This window comes from Eumetopias jubatus, unplaced genomic scaffold (assembly GCF_037043125.1).
Source record: "Eumetopias jubatus isolate StellerSeaLion01/CBP00866 unplaced genomic scaffold, mEumJub1_p1.0 scaffold_4, whole genome shotgun sequence".
NCBI classification, from domain to species: Eukaryota; Metazoa; Chordata; class Mammalia; order Carnivora; family Otariidae; genus Eumetopias; species Eumetopias jubatus.
Genome location: NW_028274810.1, coordinates 111073930 through 111095793, shown reverse-complemented (window position 1 = coordinate 111095793; position 21864 = coordinate 111073930). Strand labels below are relative to the sequence as shown.

Below are 21864 nucleotides of genomic sequence, written 5' to 3'. Positions count from 1 at the left end.
CTCCGTTACTAAGTGATGGGAAAGGCCTCGCACCCTCAGACCACTGCCTGGCACACAGGGGGCCCAGGGCCAACCTCCAGGGCCATCAGTCAGATGGACGGGGATGCAAAGGCCCCCTAAAGCTGTGTGACATGGCAGCCCAAGCTACAAGCCTGCATCTAACAACATGAGAGGAACCAATGAATGATTTTGTGAATGAAGGACTTCATGAAGGAATAATCATCCAACGACAATTTTCTTTTTTTTTTTTTTAAAGATTTTATTTATTTGACAGAGAGAGACACAGCGAGAGAGGGAACACAAGCAGGGGGAGTGGGAGAGGGAGAAACAGGCTTCCCACTGAGCAGGGAGCCCGATGCGTGCCTCGATCCCAGGACCCTGGGATCATGACCTGAGCCGAAGGCAGACACTTAACAACTGAGCCACCCAGGCGCCCCCCCAAGGACAATTTTCAAAAAAAAAAACACCAATAAATCACTTTTCTGTAGAAGAAGAACGCCCGAATGGATTGAAGAGTGGGGGTTCCTGGTCACCACGCTGGGCGAGGTGGGAAATAGGAAACTTCTTGGCCAGGACCTTGGGGACAACTGGACGGACTGTGGTAACCTGACCCCCACCCGAGAAGGCAGGAGTTGCTGTCCCCCTCTCTCTCCTTCTCCAAGCAGCTGTGGCACCATCCATGGCCCCCGTTTCCCCCGGCCCAGGCCTTCTCCCTGTGCACACAGGGGAAGGTAGTCCCCAAAGGACCAAGCGATAAGACGACCTGGATTCGAACTACAGGGTATTCCCTGTGTCTGTCCAGAAGCAGACTGCGGAAGGGGTCTGGACACGGAATCAAAGCTGTGGGGCTGCCAACCCTTGCCTCCAGCCCTGGGCAAGACCGCCAGCATCACTCATCAACAGGTGATAAAAGGCTCTTCTCAGGTCTTACAGCTTGTACACCTTGTTTACACGTGTTATTCCATTTCTACTTTAAAACAAACCCAAACAAACATCCTTTCTCCCAAGACAGCCACAGAAATAGCTCAATTAGCATGTGTTATCTTAGGATAAAAATCAGGGAAGGAACAGCAGAGTACTGCCAGTTTGAGACTGGATGTAGTAGGCCTTTTCACGAGATGATAAAGGGAGAGCGGTGCTGTCCCAAGGCAAATCATGCCATGTGCTTGTTCTCCTAAGAAACAAGAAATTCAAAGTACAACCTGAATGTTTTGTGCGCTCTTCACAGCAGTCCTCAAGCACTGAGCATCCCTACAAGACAGGGAATGTCCTTACCTCTTCATTCGTCAGCCAGCCAAATCACAGAAACTACATGTCTGACAGTTTCCACTTGGAACATTAATTTACGGAGCTATCAAAAAGTACACCCCTGCATCCCACAAAACCTTTCTTCCCCAACAAATTAGTGTTAATACCTGTGGGTAAAGTCTCTCAAAAACTAACTGTGCATGTGTTCCTCACTCATACACTCACACTGTTCAAAAATGTAACTTCCCGGGACCTGCTTTTGCTCTTTCTGCCATAGGGTTTTTACCCATGCGTGAAAAACCGTTCTCCCCATCCCACCCTCTTTTACCTCCTTCAGTCCTGCCCTTTCTCCAAACCTTACCTCCATCATCACTTCCAAAGCAAAGCCTTCCCTGACCCCTTAAACCGTGTCCTTCCCAATGATATGGTCACCTTTCCTACCTAGCATTTAGCAAAGTTGCAATTTTTCATTCATTTGCAAAATTGCTGGTTTCTCTCACTAGACTTGTGCTAACAGTAGCCACCACATAATGGGCCTTTAAAGTAATTAAAATCAAATAATAACTTCAGATCTTCAGATGTACCATCCACATCACAAAAGATCAAAGCCACATGTGGCTCATGGCTACCCTGTCGGACAGCTCAGAACAGAATGCTGTCCCATCACAGAGCGTTCTGTTGGACAGTGCCGCACCAGACTCTGAGCTCCTTGAGGGTAGGGACTGGGTGTCAGTTTACTCCTGAGGACAATCCCCAGAACAGTACAGTCCATGGGATAAAATGGATACTCCACAAATACTTGTAAGGGGAAAACATGCACTATAACTGCTTACTTTACTCAACTATGCAGTGCTTCATAAAAACCAAGAAAAAGATCATGTAAGTCCTGTTACCTGATTAGAACGGAATATTAGTAGTTACTTCATACTTACAACCAGGACATACTTCGAATATTCTATAATGTCCACTCCATTATTCAATATTTATGAGCATCTAATGTGTATCACAATACTACACACAAAAATTAGCTCATGGGCACCTGAGTGGCTTAGTCAGTTAAGCGTCCGACTCTTGATTTCGGCTCGGGTCATGATCTCAGGTTCATGAGATCGAGTCCTGTGTCAGGCTCTGTGCTCAGTTTGGAGTCGGCTTGAGATTCTCTCTCTCCCTCTCCTCCGGCTCCTCCCCCTGCTCGTGAGCATTCTCTAAAATGAATTAAATCTTTTTAAAAAATTAGCTCAAAAACTAGGTTAAAACAGGTGACTAAAATGGTTTTACTGGGGAATTCCACCAAACATTTAAAGAATTAATGCCAGTTCTTCTCAAACTCTCCCAAAAAACTGAAGCAAACACTTCCAAGCTCATTTTCCAAGGCCAGCCCTATTACCCAGATACCAAAGTCAGACAAAGACACTACCAGAAAAGTTCAGATCAATATCCCCACTGCATATAGATGCAAAAATCATCAATAAAACATTAGCAAACCAAATTCAACAGCACATTAAAAGGATTATACACCATGATCAAGTGGGATCTCTCCCTGGGATGCAAAGACAGTTCAACATACACAAGTCAATAAATGTGACATGTCATACTAACAGAATGAAGGATAACATTCATATCATCTCAGTAGATGCAGAAAAAGCATTTGCCAAATTCAAAATCTTTTCATGATAAAAACCCTCAAACTGAATGTTGAAGGAATGTATCTCAACATAATGAAGGCCATATATGACAAACCCACAGGTATCATACTCAATGGTGAAAGCTGAAAGCTTCTCCTCTGAGATCAGGCACAAGACAAAAGTGCCCATTCTCACAATCTTACTCAACATAGTATCAGAAGTCCTAGCCAGAACCATCAGGCAAGATGAATAAAAAGCATCTGAATCAGAAAGGAAGAAGTAAATTGGCTTTATTTGCAAATGATCCGATCTTACAGAAAATCCTTAAAACTCAACCAAAAAAAAAAAAAAAAGTTAAGTCTAATCAACAAATCCAGTAAAGATCCAAGATAGAATATTAGTATACTGAAGTCAGCTACTTTTCTATGCATTAACAGTAAGATATCTGAAAAATAAAGAAAATCCCATTCGCAATAGCATCAAAAATAATAAAATGCCTAGGGATAAATTTAACCAAGAAAGTGAAAGATCTAAACACTGAAAACCGTTAAGACCTCGATGAAAGAAACTGATGATACAAATAAATGGAGGTATCCCCTGTTCATGGATTGGAAGAACATTGTGAAAAATGTCCATACTAGCCTAAGCCATCTACAGATTCAATGCAATCCCTATTAAAATGCCAATGCATTTTTTACAGGAAAAGAACAAGCAATCCTAAAATGTTTATGTAGCCACAAATGACCAAATAGACAAAGCAATCCTGGGCGGGGGGGGGGGGGGGGGGGGGAGACACAAAATTAGAGGTATCACACTTCCTGATTTCCAACTATACTACAGACCTATAATCAAAACAATATGGCACCGGCATAAAAACAGACACACATACTAATGAAACAGAACAGAGAGCCCAGAAATAAACTACCACATATACTGTCAGCTAATATTTGACAGGAGAATAAAGAATACTCAATACAGTCTCATCAATAAGTGGTGTTGGGGAAAGTGGATAATCAACGTGCAGAAAAATGCAACTAGAGCCTTATCTGACACCATTCACACAAATTAACTCAAAAATAGATGAAGGCTTAAACACAGGAACTTCAACAATGAAACTCTAGATGAAAACACAGGGGGAAACCACCTTAGCATTGGTCTTGGCAGCAATTTGTTCATAGGACACCAAAAGCACAAGCAACCAAAGCAAAAATCAACAAGCGGGACAAATTGAGCTTCTGCACAGCCAAAAAAACAATCAACAAAATGAAAAGGCAACTACAGAATGGGAGAAAATTTCTGCCAATTCTCTATTTGGCTAGGGGTTAGTATCAAAATATATGAAGAATGCATGCGACTCAGTAGCAAACCAACAACCTGAAAACGAGAAGAACTGAGTCTTTGAAGGAAGACCTACAAAAGGCAGCAGCTACCTGAAAAGGTGTTCCACATCCCTCATCATCAGGGAAATACAAATCAAACCACAATGAGCTATCGCCTCGCACGTCTTATGGCAGTCATCAAAAAAGAGGTACAGGTTGCCGAGGGTGTGAAGAAAAGGAAACCCCTGTGCACTGTTGGTGGGAATGTAAAATTGGTACAGCCACTGTGGAATATAGTACAGAGACACCTCAAAAATTTAGAACTACCTTATGATCCAGCAACCCCTCTTCTGAGTACATACCCTAAGGAAATGCAAATAGGATCTCAAGGAGGTATCTGACTCCCATGCTTATTGTTAACATTATAGCCAAAATACTAAAACCACTTAAATATCCATCTACAGAGGAATGGGATGAAGAAGATGTGGTATATCAACAATCCAACATTACTCCATAAGAAAGGAAATCTTGCCATTTGCAACAATATGGATGGACCTTAAGAGCATTATGCTAAGTGAAATAAGTCCAAGAAAGAAATACTGTATATTACTTATATGTGGAATCTAAAAGAGCCAAATTCATAAAAACAGAGACTGATGGTTATCAGGAGCTGAGAGGTGGGGAAATGGGGAAATGTCAGTTGAAGGGTACAAGCTTTCAGTTAGAAGATAAATACATTCTGGGGGATCTAGTGCACAGCACTGTGATTATATATAACATATTAAACTGTTGTATATCACACAAAGTTGCTACAAAAGTAGATCTTAAGTGTTCTCACCACATAGGAATGCAAGCTGGTGTAGCTGCTCTGGAAAACAGTATGGAGTTTCCTCAAAAAGTTAAAAATAGAGCTACCCTACAACCCAGCAATTGTACTCCTAAGGATTTACCCAAAGAATACAAAAATACTGAATCAAAGGATACATGCACCCCAATGTTCATAGCATTATCAACAATAGCCAAATTACAGAAAGAGTCCAAGTGTCCATCAACTGATGAATGCATCAAGATGTGGTATATGTACGATGGGATATTATTCAGCCATCAAAAAGAATGAAATCTTGTCATTTGCAATGACATGGATGGAACTAGAGGGTATTATGCTAAGCACAGTAAGTCAGTCAGAGGAAGACAAATACCATATGGTTTCACTCATATGTGGAATTTAAGAAACAAATGAGCAGATGGGTGGGGAACAGAGTGGTAAACCAAGACACAGACTCTTAACAATACAGAACAGACTGATGGTTACCAGAGAGGGGGTGGGGGTGGGGGTGGGGGTGGGGGAAACAGGTGATGGGGATGAAGGAAGACACTTGTTGTGATGAGCCCTGTGTTATATGGAAGTGTTGAATCACTGTATTGTACACCTGAAACTAATTACACTGTATGTTAACTGGAATTTAAATGAAAACTTTAAAAATGTTCTCACCACAAACGAATTAATTATGGGTGTGATGGAGAGGTCAGCTAAAGCTATGGGTGGTCATCATTTTGGAGTGAATCAAATCAGGACCCTGCAGCTTACAGTATCATGTGTCAACTATATCTCAATAAAGCTGTAAAAAATTAAAGCCGGTTAACTGCACACCTTTCATATGCTTATTTATCACTCAGACATACAATTGTGTGACGTGTCTGTTAAAATATATTCTTCCGTTTTTACTGGGCAACATCATTAGTTATCGGGGAAAGGCAAATTAAAACCAGACTGAAATACCACCACACATGGACAAGAGCTAAAATTTAAAGATTTTATTTATTTGACACAGAGAGAAACACACACAGCGAGAGAGGGAACACAAGCAGGGGGAGTGAGAGAAGGAGCAGCAGGCTTCCCGCCGAGCAGGGAGCCCGACGCGGGACTCGATCCCAGCACCCCGGAATCACAACCTGAGCCGAAGGCAGCCGCTTAACGACTGAGCCACCCAGGCGCCCCCAGAAGAGCTAAAATTTAAAAGACTGATCCAGAGCAGCAGAACTCTCACGCAGATGACGTGTGTGTCAATCCAAACAAGCACGCTGACGATCTGGACGGTTATAAACCTGTAAATGCTAAACATACATATGATCTACGATCCAGCAAAACCACTCATAGGCTTATGTGGGTTCATGGCCACCAAATACCTGTGCCAGAAAAACTACAGCTATTCATAATGGCCAAAAGCTGGGAACAGCTCAAACGCCCATCATGAGTGGATAAATTGTGGCATTTTAACACAGTGGAATAGCATCCAGCAATAAAAAGGAACAAACACAACACGCAACAACATGTGGGAATCTCAGCCATAATGCTGAATAGGAAAACAAAACTTCTGACCTCCAGAACTTGAATAAATGTGTTGTTTAAAGCAAAAGCAAAAAAAAAGACACACAGGAGTGTATACTCTATTTATACTCTATTTCTTCCCTGAGTCGAGAACAGGCAAAACTAATGTCTGATGACAGAAGTCACAGTTACAGTCCTCTCTATGCAGAGTTCTCACCGGTGACAAAACTCGAGGAAACCGGAGAGGTGCAAGTTACCCCATCCGGCGCTGGGCGCTGGCTGCAAGGATGACAGAGTATACAAATATAAATTCATCAGGGGCGCCTGGGCAGCTCAGTCGGTTAAGGGTCTGACTCCTGATGTCGGCCCAGGTCGTGGTCTCAGGGTTGTGAGATAGAGCCCCATGTCGGCTCTGTGCTCAGCACGGAGTCTGCTTGGGATTCTCTCTCCCTCACCTCCTCCCCAATGCCACACTCTCTCTCTCTCTAAAATAAATAAAATCTTAATAAAAATTTATCCAGCTGTATATGTAATACCTGTGCTCATTACTTCGTATAAGTCGTATTTCTATAAAAAGACTCAAATACCTTTTTAACAAAAATAAGGATCTGGGAATAAGTCTAGTAAAATACTTTAAGACCTTTATAGAGAAAATTGAAGTGTTATTGAAAGACACTCGAGATGATAAATAAGTGGACAATATTGATAGATATGAAGACTCCCATAAAAATGTCAATTTTTCCCCAAATTGATGTACAGGTCAACACAGACCCTTCAGCATTCTAACAGACTACTTTGAGGACTCTGACAAACTGAATCTAAAATATACATGGAAAATCAAAGGTCAGAAAATGTCTAAAAGCCTCAACGGTAGTCTAGAGAGGAGACCTGCCCCAGCAGGAAATGGATAATGAGCAGCAGCTGCGTCTGCCCAGAGTCTGGAACAACCGGCCTGAGACAAGGACAGAGTTTTCCAACCAGAGGGAAGACAGTCCCTATCAGTGGCTCCCCCACGTGGCTGCACACAAGAATCATCTGGCACACTTTAAAAACCCCGGGGGGCCCAGGTCACACCCCACGCCCATCGAGCCATCATGTCTGAGGGTGGGGCCCAGGAAGAGGTTTTAAAGATTCCCCCCCCACCCGCCACGATTCCAAAGTGCAGCCAAGTCAGAGAGCTATTGGCCGGCCCCCAAACAGTAAGCCTGAGAGAGCACAGCAAGTTAGAGCGACACAAGTGATTTCCTGTTTCTGAAATACGAGCTCAGTGAGAGAGAAGAGGCTCGGCTGAGGGTAAACAGGCCACAAGAGCTGGACCACATAAGCCACACCGGGGCCTTGATCCAGAGTCAATGCCAAGCCCTGGGAAGTCATCCAACAGGACGACACAGTGAGGTTCTGCTCTAGGAAGGACAGAGAGCACAGTGAGCAGCTGGGAGACCAACCAGAACCCTAAAACGGTGGAAAGGGTTAAAGAGAAGGGCCGGCAATACTTAGGAGACAAACCTAACAAGACGTGGTGCGATCAACAGGCAGAGCTCACAGCAAACCAGCCTGCAGTGACCCATAAAAATCATCACTTTCTCTTTGGAAAAACAAAACCTCCTGAATCCCTTCTACTGAACACCTACCTAATTTGCTTGCCAGCAAATCCCCACCAGCTTGGCTGGAAAGGCAGTAATGAGAGCAGGGAGATCAATGGTCCTGAAGGCTTCAGCTCCACAGGGGCCGGCAAAGGATCACCTGTTGCTGATGAATGACAGCCAGCTGGGTTTTCATTCTATCCTGGTGGTTTAAAAAGTTATCTTCCCACCTGAATTTACATCAGACAACTGAGTCAACCTTCCCACCTGCAGTTAACAGTGGCCCGGGGATACAGGCACCTCCGCGGGTTACTAGACGGAGGTCTGGGGCAAGAACTCGGCTTCGGGGTGTTGTGAAGCTTTTTCTCACCCACAGATGTGCTCCTGAGAGCTCCAGGGAAGCCGGGCAAGCTGACCTTTCCCCAGGCTGAGCCACCAAGCTGTGAAGTTACCGTTGGGGAGTCAGAAGGCTGGCTGGCAATACGGGCTGAACACAACATCGGGCAGGCTGTTTGGCGCGTCGCTAATCTTGCCCTTCAGAAAGGAAGCAGATAACCCACTGAACACAAAACAAAAGCAGTGTGATCTGACAAATGGCCAACACAATGTGAAAATGACCGCAGGTCTGCATTACAACCCAGGAGGTGGATTTCTGAGTTCAGCTCGGAAATGTACAGAACTGAAAACAGCATTGCTCCCACCCTTAAGAAAAAAGCTGGATAACGGTGAGCGCTGTGAATTGTGCAAGACTGTTGAATCACGGATCTGTACTTCTGAAACAAATAACGCAACATATTTTAAGAAAAAGAAAAAGAAGAAGATAGCAGGAGAGGAAGAATGAAGGGGAGTAAGTCAGAGGGGGAGACGAACCAGGAGAGATGATGGACTCTGAAAAACAAACTGAGGGTTCTAGAGGGGAGGGGGTGGGGGGATGGGTTAGCCTGGTGATGGGTATTAAGGAGGGCACGTTCTGCATGGAGCACTGGGTGTTATGAACAAACAATGAATCATGGAACACTACACCAAAACAAATGATGTAATATATGGTGATTAACATAACAATAAAAATTTTTTGAAAAAAGCTGGATACAGGCTTCTGCTCACATTCCCATGGTTTTCGTGTAAAGAATCCATGGCTGAATTTAAATAAAAGAATGTTTTAGGTTTGCAAAAAAAAAAAAGAAAAGAAAAGAAAAAAGAACAAGCTGGGTAAACTGAAAACCAACTTTTCCCAAACTGATCGGATAACTAAAGTCACAGGGAAAACTAACCTGAAATCTCTGTTGAGAAGCAGGGCCCCCAGCATTTGCCCACGTGGGCCTCTGCTCGACACCACAGAAGCCAGTAAAAAGGTTCAGCTAGAAATGGCTCATGAATTGCTAAAGGCCTTGCATGGGCTCCAAGAGTGTAAAGCTCCTGGGGGCTGCTGTAGGATCCTGAAACCGTGCCTCCTTGGAGCTGTTGGGAGGGGAATGCCAGCCGCGGCACTAGCCCCAGCCTCTCCCCTCTCCCTGCGAGACCAAAGCCCTAACCTGCAAGGCAAGGATCGGCAAAGACCGTGCCTGAGGGCGCTGATGGAAACCCAGGACCATCAGCCACCAGCCAAACCTCCACCCAGATTCACCTGCCCCCCTGGTTAAGAGCTTCACGGGACACGCGGTCACATACACGGACCAAGAGTGCAGAGAGGATGGCTGGCCTGGGTGGGATGGTTAGTGAAGCCACGTGAACCCAGGAGAGAGTCTTGAGAAAGAGGGAACTCAGAAAATGCAGGAGGGCCTGGGGAGGAGCCCTGAGGAACTCTGTGCGCAAGGCTGAAGGGGACAAGGGCGACTCGGCAGAGGAAACGGAGAGCTCTAGGCACAGAGCGAGGAGCTGGAATTAAAAGACACCGACGATGCCAGCCCCGCCCGTAAGATGTGTACGCGAGGAAGACCAAACTGCAGACACGGTCGCAGCAGCTGGGGACCCGCGCCAGGAGAGAGACGCCACAGAGCTGCGAGCGCCAGACAAACACCATCTGAGGGGACAGCAGCACCACAGCTCAGGGGTCTGGCAACAGATCTGCGAGGACCAACAGGACATGCCCTCAACATGGTAAGCTCCTGCCGTCCTTGATACTCTCTAGCCTCAGAAAAAACCCACGATTCAATAAGATCCTTGGCCACCCTCATAAAATCTCACGTGTGTGAAAGCCTCGGGCATCTAGGAATTGCAAAGAGAAAAGAGATATGGCATCAAGATTCCACCACCTTTGATTTCTGGATAACTCAGAACGAGTCACTTCTCTTTATAAGACTGAGATTTCCAAGAATTCGTATTTCTTTTCAAAGAGAGCAGCAGACCCTGACAAAGACCTGGACCAGCGCCCCACTTTCAGGGCACAGTGCTGGGGTGAGGCACCAGCACAAGGGGATGTAGTATATATCCCACAGCAGCAGCTCTCGGCCCCGGGCCGCAATGGTAAGCCGAAGTACCCGTTATCACGAAACTGTGAAGAAGAAAAACATAATGAGATGCCAGATGGAAAGATAGGGTTGGGGTTTTTTGGGTTTTTTAAGTGGGCTCCCATGGAGCCCAGCATAGGGCCCAACACAGGGCTTGAACTCACAACCATGAGATCAAGACCTGAGCTGAGAACAAGTCTGAAGCTTAACGGACTGAGCCACCCAGGCGCCCTGGAAATGTGGTTTAATATAAGTCTGCAACTGTGGACAAAGAGCTGAACGTGTCCACCTTCCCGTAGGTAGAGCCTGTCTTAAGCATAATAAGCATGAGGCATTTCAGGCAAGAAAATAATGGATTTTTCCACAGGGAACAGCATAAATTCTAACAGGAGCTCACCAAACTGGCCAGCTACTAAACTCTGGGCCGCAAACATACATGAAGTCTTTCAGGGAAGGCTGCCCGGGGGAGAAAGTCTTCGGCGTCTCCTTCCTGCACGAAGCCCTCCTCCCCAGCCAACCAGGCTCTCCCCTGCTTAAGACCTCCATGCCTCACCCTTGAGCTGTTACACCTGTCACCTACCACATCCAGAGGAATCCACCCACCCACCTTCTCAAAACAATCTCCATCACATCAACCTTCTGAAACGCTCTCTGTGGGTTTCCAGGACCTTCCAATAAAGCCCACGGTGCTTCTCCGGAGTTTCAGGCCTGCCCACCTGCCCCACCATCCTACCCAGACCCTCTCTCTCCGCCCAGTCCTCTATCCCATCACCTCCAACCCTACCCTCTGGGGTCCCTTCAGTGAGGCACCATTCAAGGGCCGTGCATCCAGAAGTCTGATCATCCAGCCGAGACAGCTCTCCCTTCCCTGACCGCAGGGTCAGGGACACTCAATGTGGCTTCACGACATGCCTGTCATCCCTCATTCAGTAAATATTTGCTGGGAATCTTCTCTGAGCCAGGCCCTGTGCTGGGTGCTGGAACGGTATGGAAGAAACTAATAGCACTCGAAGGTGCCAAAGTAACACCCAGGCCAGCAGAGGCCTTCAAAGAGGAAGTGACCAAAGCTGGGGCCAGCAGGCGGAGGCTGACAGGCATTGCAAGGGGAGGAAAAGGCAGCAACTCAACACAATATTTCAGGACAACCAAAGTATGAAACGCAAGGGGGCCCCAGCAAAAGTGAGGCCAGGAGGGCAGGGGGTCAGTTGGGACCAGATTATACAGGATGTTACACTACAAAGTCAGAAGCACATTTGTTTTCAAGAAAAAGCAAAAACAGAACAGAGGATGGATTCCAGAAGGCAAGGCCAGTGGCAAGAGACTTGGAGGTTCTTACAGTGGTTCCCAGGCAGAGGCGGAGGGACACAGGGACGTTTAGGAGAGAGCACACACACGACTCAGTGGGGAGTGGACGGAGCTTTAGCAGCAACAGAACAGTCCACTTCCGAGCGCTCAGCGCTCTCCTCCACAGAGGAAGCAAAGGAAGAGGCGCAGGTCTGGGTGAGCCGCAGCGTATCGGGGTCTGCATGGGTTGCACATGAGCTGCTTTGGGGACTGCCAGGTGACAATGTCAGGAAGCCAACTGAAAACAGAGCTGTGGCATTCAGGAGCAGAAATATTTTAAAGTCTCAGCACAGAGTTGGAATTGTAGGTTTGGGGAGCCGTTAAAATCATTTAGAACAATATGACATTTAAAAAAAGGGGGCTAAGGACCAACTGTTAGGAATGTCATTAGTTGGGATACAGACAAGAAGACAGAACCAGTGCGGTTGAGTGTGGCGGGAGGAAGGGGCACCCAGACCTCACGGAGGCTGATGAGTGGTGCCCTAACCCAGAGACAGGCCTGGCCTCAGCAGCCTGAGGACAGGGACAGGGAAGGAAAGGGAAAAGCAGTAGCTGGGGAGAAAGCCATGGTTGAGGAAAGGGTTTGTTCTCTGTTACCTAGATTTTAAGATCAATATTGAGCATATTTACTGAGGGACTGGTACAAAACTGCTCAGACCTCAGTGTGCAGAGGAATCCCCAGAGAACCCTGTCAGAAACACAGATCCCAGCCCAGGGCCCTCGGAGGTGGATTCAGAAGGGCTGGCAGGCCAAGGAAGCTCCATGTTATCAAGCAGCCTCTGGTGCATGCTGTCCGCGGACCATGACTTAAAAAACCAGTGGTCAAGTTGAAAGGTCCAAAGGGAGAGGATCCTGAACGCAAGTCAAAGAATTCACCTCTGATTGGAGAGAACTCCCCCTCCAGGATCAAACAGACGGAAATACAAACATACTCCAGATACGAGAAGGAAGCTGAGAACATCTCTGCCCAGTGGCCTCTGTGAAGAGGACTGGAGGATGGCCTGCTGGCAGGAGGCGACAAGACCCACGTTTGTCCGCAGCCTCTGAATGAGCGGGGTGGGGGGGGTCTATGAGGCAGAGAAGCACCCTCTCCCCACAGCATCAAAGTTCATGAGACAGTGAATTCTGCTCAGCAATGTCAGCTGGTTCCTTCTCAAGATGCAAAAGCAGTGGATAATCTAAAGGAAAGGATCTAGCCTCACCCTCTCCCACCCTCCACCCTGCGATGGGTAAGACGCCTCCCATGTACTAGTATCACATGCCCATTATGAAAATTGCCAAGTCTCCATGTGTCCACAGAACTACAGCATTCCATCCTCTACAGCCACCCCGAACATGAGCCTGGGAATATCGTCCTGTCTGTTCCCTAAGGGAGCGAAGGGGCACAGAACAGCAGGACAAACTCCCTGCGCTGAGCAGGGCCCCTGGCACTATTATGTTGAACAAATCATTCCGCCCGCTGGGACTCAGGCTCCTGTGTGGCAAAGCCGGCTGGACGCGAGGCCGTCTCGTCTCGCCTGGGCTCTGCTGCTAAGCATCGCCGTGGCCCACAGTCAAACGGAAATGCCACATTCGGTTATCGCATCCAACAGAAATGGTCAGCAGAGAAAGCTCACGTTTCTCCTAAAAAATTGAGAGCCAAAAAAGTGTACAGAAAGAGAAAACCAAATTAACTGACTAAAAAGGAAACCCAAAGCAGGTGATGCTTTCATTCACTTTCCAGAAGCAGAAACCTGGAGGACGGTTTCCATCCAAAGCATCAACCCCAGTAAAATCAAAACACTAGCTCGTCAATCTCGCTAAAAGTTCATTATGCTCAAACATGCCCCCAGAAAAAGGCACGCACAGCATCCTGATGTGATCTTCAAGACAATGCCTGGATGAAAAACTTCATGGATAAATGTAATTTTTCAATCTGGTACAATGAAAAAGCTATCATGCAAAAGCCGTGTTATGAAAACATTTCTAATGTTTCTGTTCTTTTAGAAACATTTTATGGTAAAACAGAACACTGACCAAGCTGCATAAAGTACGTTGTTGAATGAAGATCTACTGGAATCACTGCACAGCTCAAGCAATGGGGTTCTGCCAGCCCCTGGGAGCCTCCACAGGCCTCATCTCCATCACAACGTCCTCCCTCCCCTGGAGCTCGCCCTGCCCTGGCCTCACGGCACTCATTTCCATGCTTTACTTTTTTTTTTTTTTTTAAGATTTTATTTATTTGACAGAGAGAGGGAGAGACAGCACAAGTGGGCAGAGCAGCAGGGCGAGGAGCCCGATGCAGGACTCCATCCCAGGACCCTGAGATCATGACCTGAGCTGAAGGCAGATGCTTAACCGGCTGAGCCACCCAGGTGCCCTCCGTGCTTTTCTTAATTGTCTTGCTACCCAAGCACAGAGCCGAGAGTGCTTGTGCTTAACTGTGCGGTGTGTTTTCAAATATGGTGTTTAAATGTACTGTTTTAAGTTAGCAAAGTTCAACTCCAGGAAGCCCTTTTACCCCTTTGAGGGGGGGTGAAATATACATCGTGTCAAATTTACCATTTGAATCTTTTTTTTTTTAAAGATTTTATTTATTTATTTGACAGAGAGAGACACAGCGAGAGAGGGAACACAAGCAGGGGGAGTGGGAGAGGGAGAAGCAGGCTTCCCGTGGAGCAGGGAGCCCGATGCGGGGCTCGATCCCAGGACCCCGGGACCATGACCTGAGCCGAAGGCAGACGCTGAACGACTGAGCCACCCAGGAGCCCCTATTTGAATCATTTTTAAGTGTGTCCTTGAGTGGTACTGACACCTTCACCCTCCTGTGCAGCTGTCCCTGACTCCACCCCGGTTTCCCCTTACACTTTCCCCTTGAAGAAAGCAGGTGGCTGGGCTGCAGAGGTGGCCCGAGTCTGGACTGGTGCTGGTTAACAAGTTTTTCTGTCGTCCGAGTCCCTGCAAATCGGTAGCTGGATCCAAAGCACTGATGGGTGTCAGGTGCGATGTTCGGGAGGTGTGTGTTCTCCCCCCAAGGAGGAACGTAATGGCTGGTGGTCTCTTCCTCTGTTAGGTGGATGCTCACAGTTTTGGTCCACTCATCTATCAGGGACCGCAAAATGATGGTATTCCAATTCCATCATCCCTCCTCAACCGTTAGCTCGAGCACCTGGGTAAAGAGAAACCCCCTCATCCACTGCTGAGGGGGGTCCAACAGTACACATGCATGGAAAAGCAGAATAAACACCCATTACTTATCATGTTCAAAATAATGAACTGGTTCCCTGTCACGTGCAAAGGTGGAAGATTCTAGCAGCATGAAGAGCACAGGACTGAAATGGCTGTCACCCTTGGTGATCCTCAAACTGTCAGCGGCAGCACCTTCGGTCGGTCTGCCTGACACCACCTCAGTTCACTCTGACAGCGTCCTTGCTAGAGGTCTCACACCATGTGTCAAGATCGTCCGACTACACTTCCCGCTCCAGACCAGGACCGGGCCCACTCCAAGGAGCCCTGGCTTCTCTGAGTCAGGAAGAGCGCTTCCCGACCATGACGTGGGGATTCGGAAAGCTCCCTGCTCTGGGAGATGGTCAGTTTCCAGGCCTTGGCCGCAAACAGGGCAGACAGATAGGTGGACTTATTTTTAAATTACCTCATAATTTCATTTTTTTTAAGATCTTATTTATTTGAGAGACACAGAGAGAGACAGTGCATGTGCTTGTGCACAAGCACAGGGGTAGAAGCAGAGGGAGAAGCGGACTCCCCGTGGAGCAGGGAGCCCGACGTGGGGCTCGATCCCGGGACCCTGGATGGTGACCTGAGCCAAAGGCAGACGCTTAACTGTCTGAGCCACCCAGGCGCCCTCTCATGCTGTTACTTTTATTCAAGGCCTGGACTACAAGGTTTTTACTTAATCTCTATTCTCTTACATCTATTACCTCCTTTCTTCCATACGAGAATCCTAGTTCAAGACCAGATGCTAGAATCAGATTGTCACCAAATTAACTACTCACTTTATTCCACATCAATACATAGTTTCCGAATACCAATACCAATATTATCTCAGTCAAAAGAATTATTAAAAGCAGTTCAAAACTACTTTTGCAGAGAGTGGCATCGTCATCATAGAGGAGTAAGAGTTTTCTACCATCTTCCCCCAAAGCACACTGACTTAGACAATCACCCACAAACGAGAGAGCCTCTGTGGAGGTCCAGGAGTCCAGAAGAAGCTCTTCTCTCTTCCAGGAGAAGAGCCTGCATACCACAGAAGCAAAAAACTCCGCAAGTGGACATGCTGAGGAGGGCCGTGCCGCCCCTCCCACCCCTCGGCACAGCTCAACGCCAAGAGCCTGGGGTTTCTCCCTCAGGGACTCGAGAGTGTGTGAGCCCGCCCCTCACTTCCTCAGCTGTGCAGGGTGGCTGCCAAGGAAGGTCCTTGCTCCCGTGCCCCATCCAGAACGCTGAGGTCCCAAAAATGTCCTTCGAGTCTTTTTATTAAATCCAGGACAAGATGAGGAGTCAGTCACAGCTGACTCCAGGCAGGGCTACACACGGCCTCCCTGGTGTTAGGCCAATGTAGTCAGCCCACGGTGTAATGTCAGCTCTGCCGTGCAACACGGCGACTCAACACTTCCATCCACCAGCCGGTGCTGGTCCAGGTCAGTGCACTCTTTTGCTCCCCTTTGCCTACTTCACCCGGCCCCCCGGCCACCTTTGCTCAGGCAACCACCAGTGTGTTCTCTGTATCTGAGAGTCTGGGGGAGTTTTTGTTTTCTTGTTTGTTTTGTTTCTTAAATTCTTGACTCCTTAGCCTAAACTACACATACAATGCATCATCCACTCACCAGACCCTGGAAGGTCTTTTGTGGGCCTTGGTGCCCACCTTTTCTCCTCTATAAGACTTGCCCTGGTTGTGGACATTAAGATTCTGTGCCTCAAATCCTACAATATGCTGTGGAAACAACCATCCTCAGTAAAGAGGGCATCTGGTTAGTAACCACCATGTTCTATTTCACACGTGTGCTGTAGCTAACTGACGGGAAATTAGGCCAGTCTTATATTTACAAACCACTTAGCGATCATGATCCTAGCTCCCTTTGATCTGGTTTTATTTTAAAGGATAGAAGAAGGTATTCCCAGGCTATGAATCTCGGACTACAGTTTTACTTTCAGCATGGAAGGGCAAAGGCAATACTCCAGAGCTCTATAACAAAAGGCAGAAACACAGTAACCTAACAAAGCCTGTCTGCCTGAGCACATGAACTCACAGAGCCACCACAAGGAAGAAGGGTACGGTTCCCCCTGCAGGCCTCCTGTCGTGTCTCTCAGGGAGAGCGCGCCACCACCTTTGGCAGGTAGCCAACTCAGCACCCCGTCCTTGGTCCTTGACTCCTCACAGCCAGGTAGCTTGGCTGGAAGTCTACTAGCCCAGACATGCCCCTGGGATGAGAGCTAATCAAGCACTCCCTGGACAGCTGTGAGGCACCATTTATTCTGCCAAACTCCCTTCCTGGGAAAAAGAAAAGTCAGAACCTCTGCCCGTAACCCTCTACTTGCAGAAAAACGTAGTCTGGTGGTATCAAGCAGTTTACAAACAGAAAAAAAATCCATCTTATCTAATATTCTTTAAGCCCTGGTATAATGTTAAATCCACTTGACATTTTCACAGTTTCTAATGTGTCCAACAGTAAATTTGCTTTTCTACCTTTGTTAATAATATACCCAACAAAATGTTAATCAAATATTATTATTATACAAGGAAGCTCGTTACGGTTAAACACTAGAGAGCACACAGGAGAGCAAATTTCATGACGAGTGTTATGGACTGTGTCCTCCCCGAATTCCTACGTTGAAGCCTTAACACCCAGGATGACAGTGCTCCAAGGTGGGGCCCTGAGAGGTAATGACGTTCAACGTGGAGCCCGCTTACTAAGGAAAGGAGATGGGGAAGAGGCACTCACTCACTCATCCTGACCACAAATGTGCAAAGGCTCTTTCTCCGTTGTGGCCTAGATACTGTGAATACAGGCTGAATAGGACACATGGGGTCCTTGTTCCCCAAAACCTCTCATCTAGAGGATGGAGGCAGATGGACAGGAAAAACCAACATGACACTTCCAGGAAAAAGTGCAGTTAAGAACGCAGGTGCTTTGACAAGAATGACGAGGGATGGGGTGCTGGTCCAGCTGATGTGCTGGGGGCCGCCTCTCCACAGCAGAGACTTCCAAACTGCCGTCTGAACAGTGAGGTGTGGGTGTGCTGATTGTGGGAGAGAGCGATTCGGGTGAGGCCCTCAGGCAGGACAGCTGGGCACGCTCTGGGGACAAGGTGGCCAGTGTGGCCGGAGATGCCTCAGGGGCACAAGAGGGAAGAAGACAGTCCCCGTCACAGGAACAGGAAACCATGACTAAGCTTTGTCGCTCGAGTTCAATGGGACAGCATCATTCCTGAGCACCCACGTACGGCTGAGAGACTGGCTGGGAAACAGAGTCCCATTCCCAGAGAGAGACAGACATCTCATCCCTGGAGGTAAAACCCACTTCAAAACTGACAGGCCTCCGGGCCTCTGTACCAGTGGATTTCTTGCAAGGCCTGGGAAGCCCACGCTTTTTCTTCATCAAGGAAGCTTCCCAGTTCAGGCCCAAGTCACACATCAACTTTGGGAGCCCCTACAGGACCCCACCAGATAAAGTGAGCTACATCTCATCATGTCCCTGCGTCTCGGGGCGCTCTAATCCCGTACTTATTTGTCCGGCTGACCCCTGGGCTACAGAAGAGTTACAAGGACAGGCTCTGGAGTCAGGCTGCCTGGATTCATAACCCAGTTCTGCCACTTCCTAACTGTGTGACCTTTGAAAAATTACTCAACCTCTCTAGGCCTTAATGTCCTCATTTGTAAAGTGGAGACATTAATAGCACCTATTTCATATGGTTGCTGCGAGGATTAAGTGAGTTGATTCATGTAAACCTCTTAAATATTAGCTGCTATCATCATTATTGTCCTTCAGGAGACAGACCCTTCCTCGTTACTCATCCTGTGGTCCAAGAGCCCAGTCCAGTGCTTGTTTCATAATACGAGACAGTTAAATGTCATGTCATATGCCACGGAGGATGAGTGATGGGGGAACATAACATAACTAACATTTGTTGAACCTTCACCAGGCTGCAGGTGGAGTGCAAATCCTCACAACAACCCTAGAGATGCTCATCATCATTTCATAAACTAGGAGACGAAGAGAAGTCAAAGTCGCTCACCCAAACTTACGTAGTTAGTTAGTTCTAACGACAGAATCTGCTGACTGCCTCAAACCATACCCTTCAACTCAATGCTTGTGGCCCCCCAAATTCCTGTGTTGAAGCCCAAACCCCAAACGTGCCTGTATGTGAAGACAGGGCCTATCAGGAGGTGATAAAGGTTAAGTGAGGTCATAAGGGAGGGGCCCTAATCCAACAGGGTTGTTGTCCTCATAGGAACATGCCAGCACCCTGGTCTCAGACTTTAGCCTTCGGAACTGCAGGAAATCAGTTTCTGTCAAGTGGACACAGTCTGTGGATCTTGTTATGACAGCCTGAACTAACTAATACACCCCACAGTGCCTCCAAATGAACGTATGAATGCATACACCCATTCGTAATCTGACACAATTAATCCAGTAAATCTTACTCCTAATCAGCTAGTCCTAATGCTACAACGAGTATAAATGCCCATTTTCTCCAGACGCCACCTCCTTGCAGAAACCACCAGTCTCTGGAGAACTTCATCACCATAGCTAATTAGATCACAGCAGTTATACTTGAAAAAATGCAGTAATTCCACCAATTTAAGATGACCTCCTGGCAAATGAGCACAAAATAGTAAAAAGCGTGAATTAAGAAATGATTTAACAAGGAAGCACCTTTATTGCTTTCAGATCTATAGAGGAACCCAGTGGGCGAACTAAGTGCCCAGGAGAAGCCTCAGTCAGTTCGAGCTAATGGATGGCAAGCAAGTAACGATGAGCAAGCAGCAGGCACCAAAGAGCCATGACCTGCTGATTAAGACCGGGGGGAAGGGGGGCTTACCGTCACTGAGGTCTTGGAGGAGGTTCTCCTGGCACGAGAAATCCAACTTCACCTTGATGTTGACCACGAAAGTGGCCACCTTCCCCGGCTGCAGAGGAAACTGGGCAAGGGTTTCTTCCAGGTTCCAGCTCAAGAAGTCGCCGTACAGTTTTTCTACAATGACAATGACAGTGGTGATAAGGACGGCGGAACTGAGGCAGTATGTGACTTACCAATCCCCCTGGAAAAATCCTGATGCAGCCCCAAAAGCAAAGGAAAAGGCAAACCATTTAAAATGTGATAGATCAAAGTACCAAGAAAATCCCAGACTCGTGGGTATTGCAAGGCAATGACCCGTGCCCGTGTGCAAGGCACGGGGTGCCAGAGCATCCCCGCTCCTACTGCTCAGCTTCCTCTCGCCAACAAAATCAATGCATCCTTTGCTCTTATAAATGGAATCGGACCTAAACAGAATTTCTGCACAACAAGGACTGTCTAGGTCATGTCACCTTCAGGAGAAACAGATCCACGTCAAGTGGGAGAAGCACAGTGAGTAGGAGAGACCCTCTTCAGGAAACAAGGATTCAAAATCAACAGCCCAAGACTGGGTGCTGCGCCCGGGACCTGCGGAGCCTGCAGAGGGGGCTTCTGTACTGTCCAGCAAATCCGCCTCCTTCTCGGAGAGATCCTGCGTGTCAGAGCCAGATGGCCTTGGGTCTGATGCCTTTTCGTCTCTAAGTGGAGCAGACGGAGGGTAATGATGCCTTTAAGCCAAGGTGTCTCCGTGTAGAAATGGGGTGACAACTCCCACGCCACAGGACAGCAGTGTCTGTGAAGTGCCGTAACAACTAAAGGCGCTAATGCACTGAGGGGGAGGAAGGGAGACGGGAAGGAGGCAGGGCGGGGAGGCCCCATTTGTGCTGTTCAGAAGCAGCTGTGTCACCTTCATGGCTCCCACACCTGCCAGACAAGCCCTGCTTCAGGCCTGAAATCAAGGCCTAACGTCAAGTGCTGCCTCAGCATCTCGTGGAACCAGGAGAGCCTGGACCAGCCTCACCACGAGTCCAGCCCCCACCCTGCATCCATGAATGCTCCTGTTCCCCCAGCACCCTCCCCACCCCCCCCCAAACAATGCTCCTCCCAGGAGCAGTCCCTGCTGACCCCCCACGGGCGGGTTTCAGTTCCCAGCCAGCCATGGACTGATTCAAGCAAGTCAATGACAGCCTCCCACAGGAACCAGGGGCACCCACCCCCTTGTGACTACAGAGCCTGCCTCCCGCAGCCCCTGGCTTCCCTCTGTTCCTGAGGGTCACCCCCACGTGGCCCTGTGTGCCCGTGGTGTCCTCCTCCCCCGGGCTCTACGCGTGACGAGTAAACTGCTGTTATCGCTGTCAAGAGGCCGAGGGTCACGTGCTGGGCCATCCCCATCACCCTAAGGCGAGACCCTCTGCTTGCCAACCAGGGGATAGGAGAGCATTCAAACAGGCCCCTCCTTCCACCAAGAAGGCCCTGCTGTGGTTCCCCGCTCAGGGCCCAGCTCCCTGGCTCTGCTACTTCCCCTCCTCCCGCAGACCCGTCAGTCCCCAACTTGCTACTGCTTCCATCTCTGGCTTACTTACCTTTCTGGGAACCAGTGCTCGGTGCTAAATGTCCTCTGTCAGAATAAGGCAGCCAAGGCTTCGAGAGATTAAGTCACTTGTCCCTGGTCAAAAACCAGAGCATGCCAACAGTTCCGGGGCCACTGTACTCATCCACTTCCCACAAGGAGACAGCTCAAGGCAGAGGCAAACATGAAGTCCTGCTCTCGGGACCCCCACAGAAGAATCCAGTGGAAGATGGAGTGCTTGACCCCGGCCCATACTGAAGAACACAGGTCGACCCATGCTGTGAACACGGTCCACACAGTGTCCGTGGTCCAGGCACAGTCCCTCCAGAACCAGCTGCTGCGCT

General features: G+C 48.0%; 1 protein-coding gene across 4 annotated transcripts in view; it reads right to left on the bottom strand.

The window, feature by feature from the left end:
• Positions 1–21864, bottom strand: part of TRAPPC9 (trafficking protein particle complex subunit 9) — a 541110-nt gene that overhangs the window by 375824 nt on the left and 143422 nt on the right. For all 4 annotated transcript variants that reach the window (XM_088022741.1, XM_088022742.1, XM_088022743.1 and 1 more), the window contains one exon: positions 19936–20088. In XM_088022741.1, coding sequence (XP_087878867.1) covers positions 19936–20088 — 153 coding nt within the window. The remainder of the gene's footprint in view (positions 1–19935; positions 20089–21864) is intronic.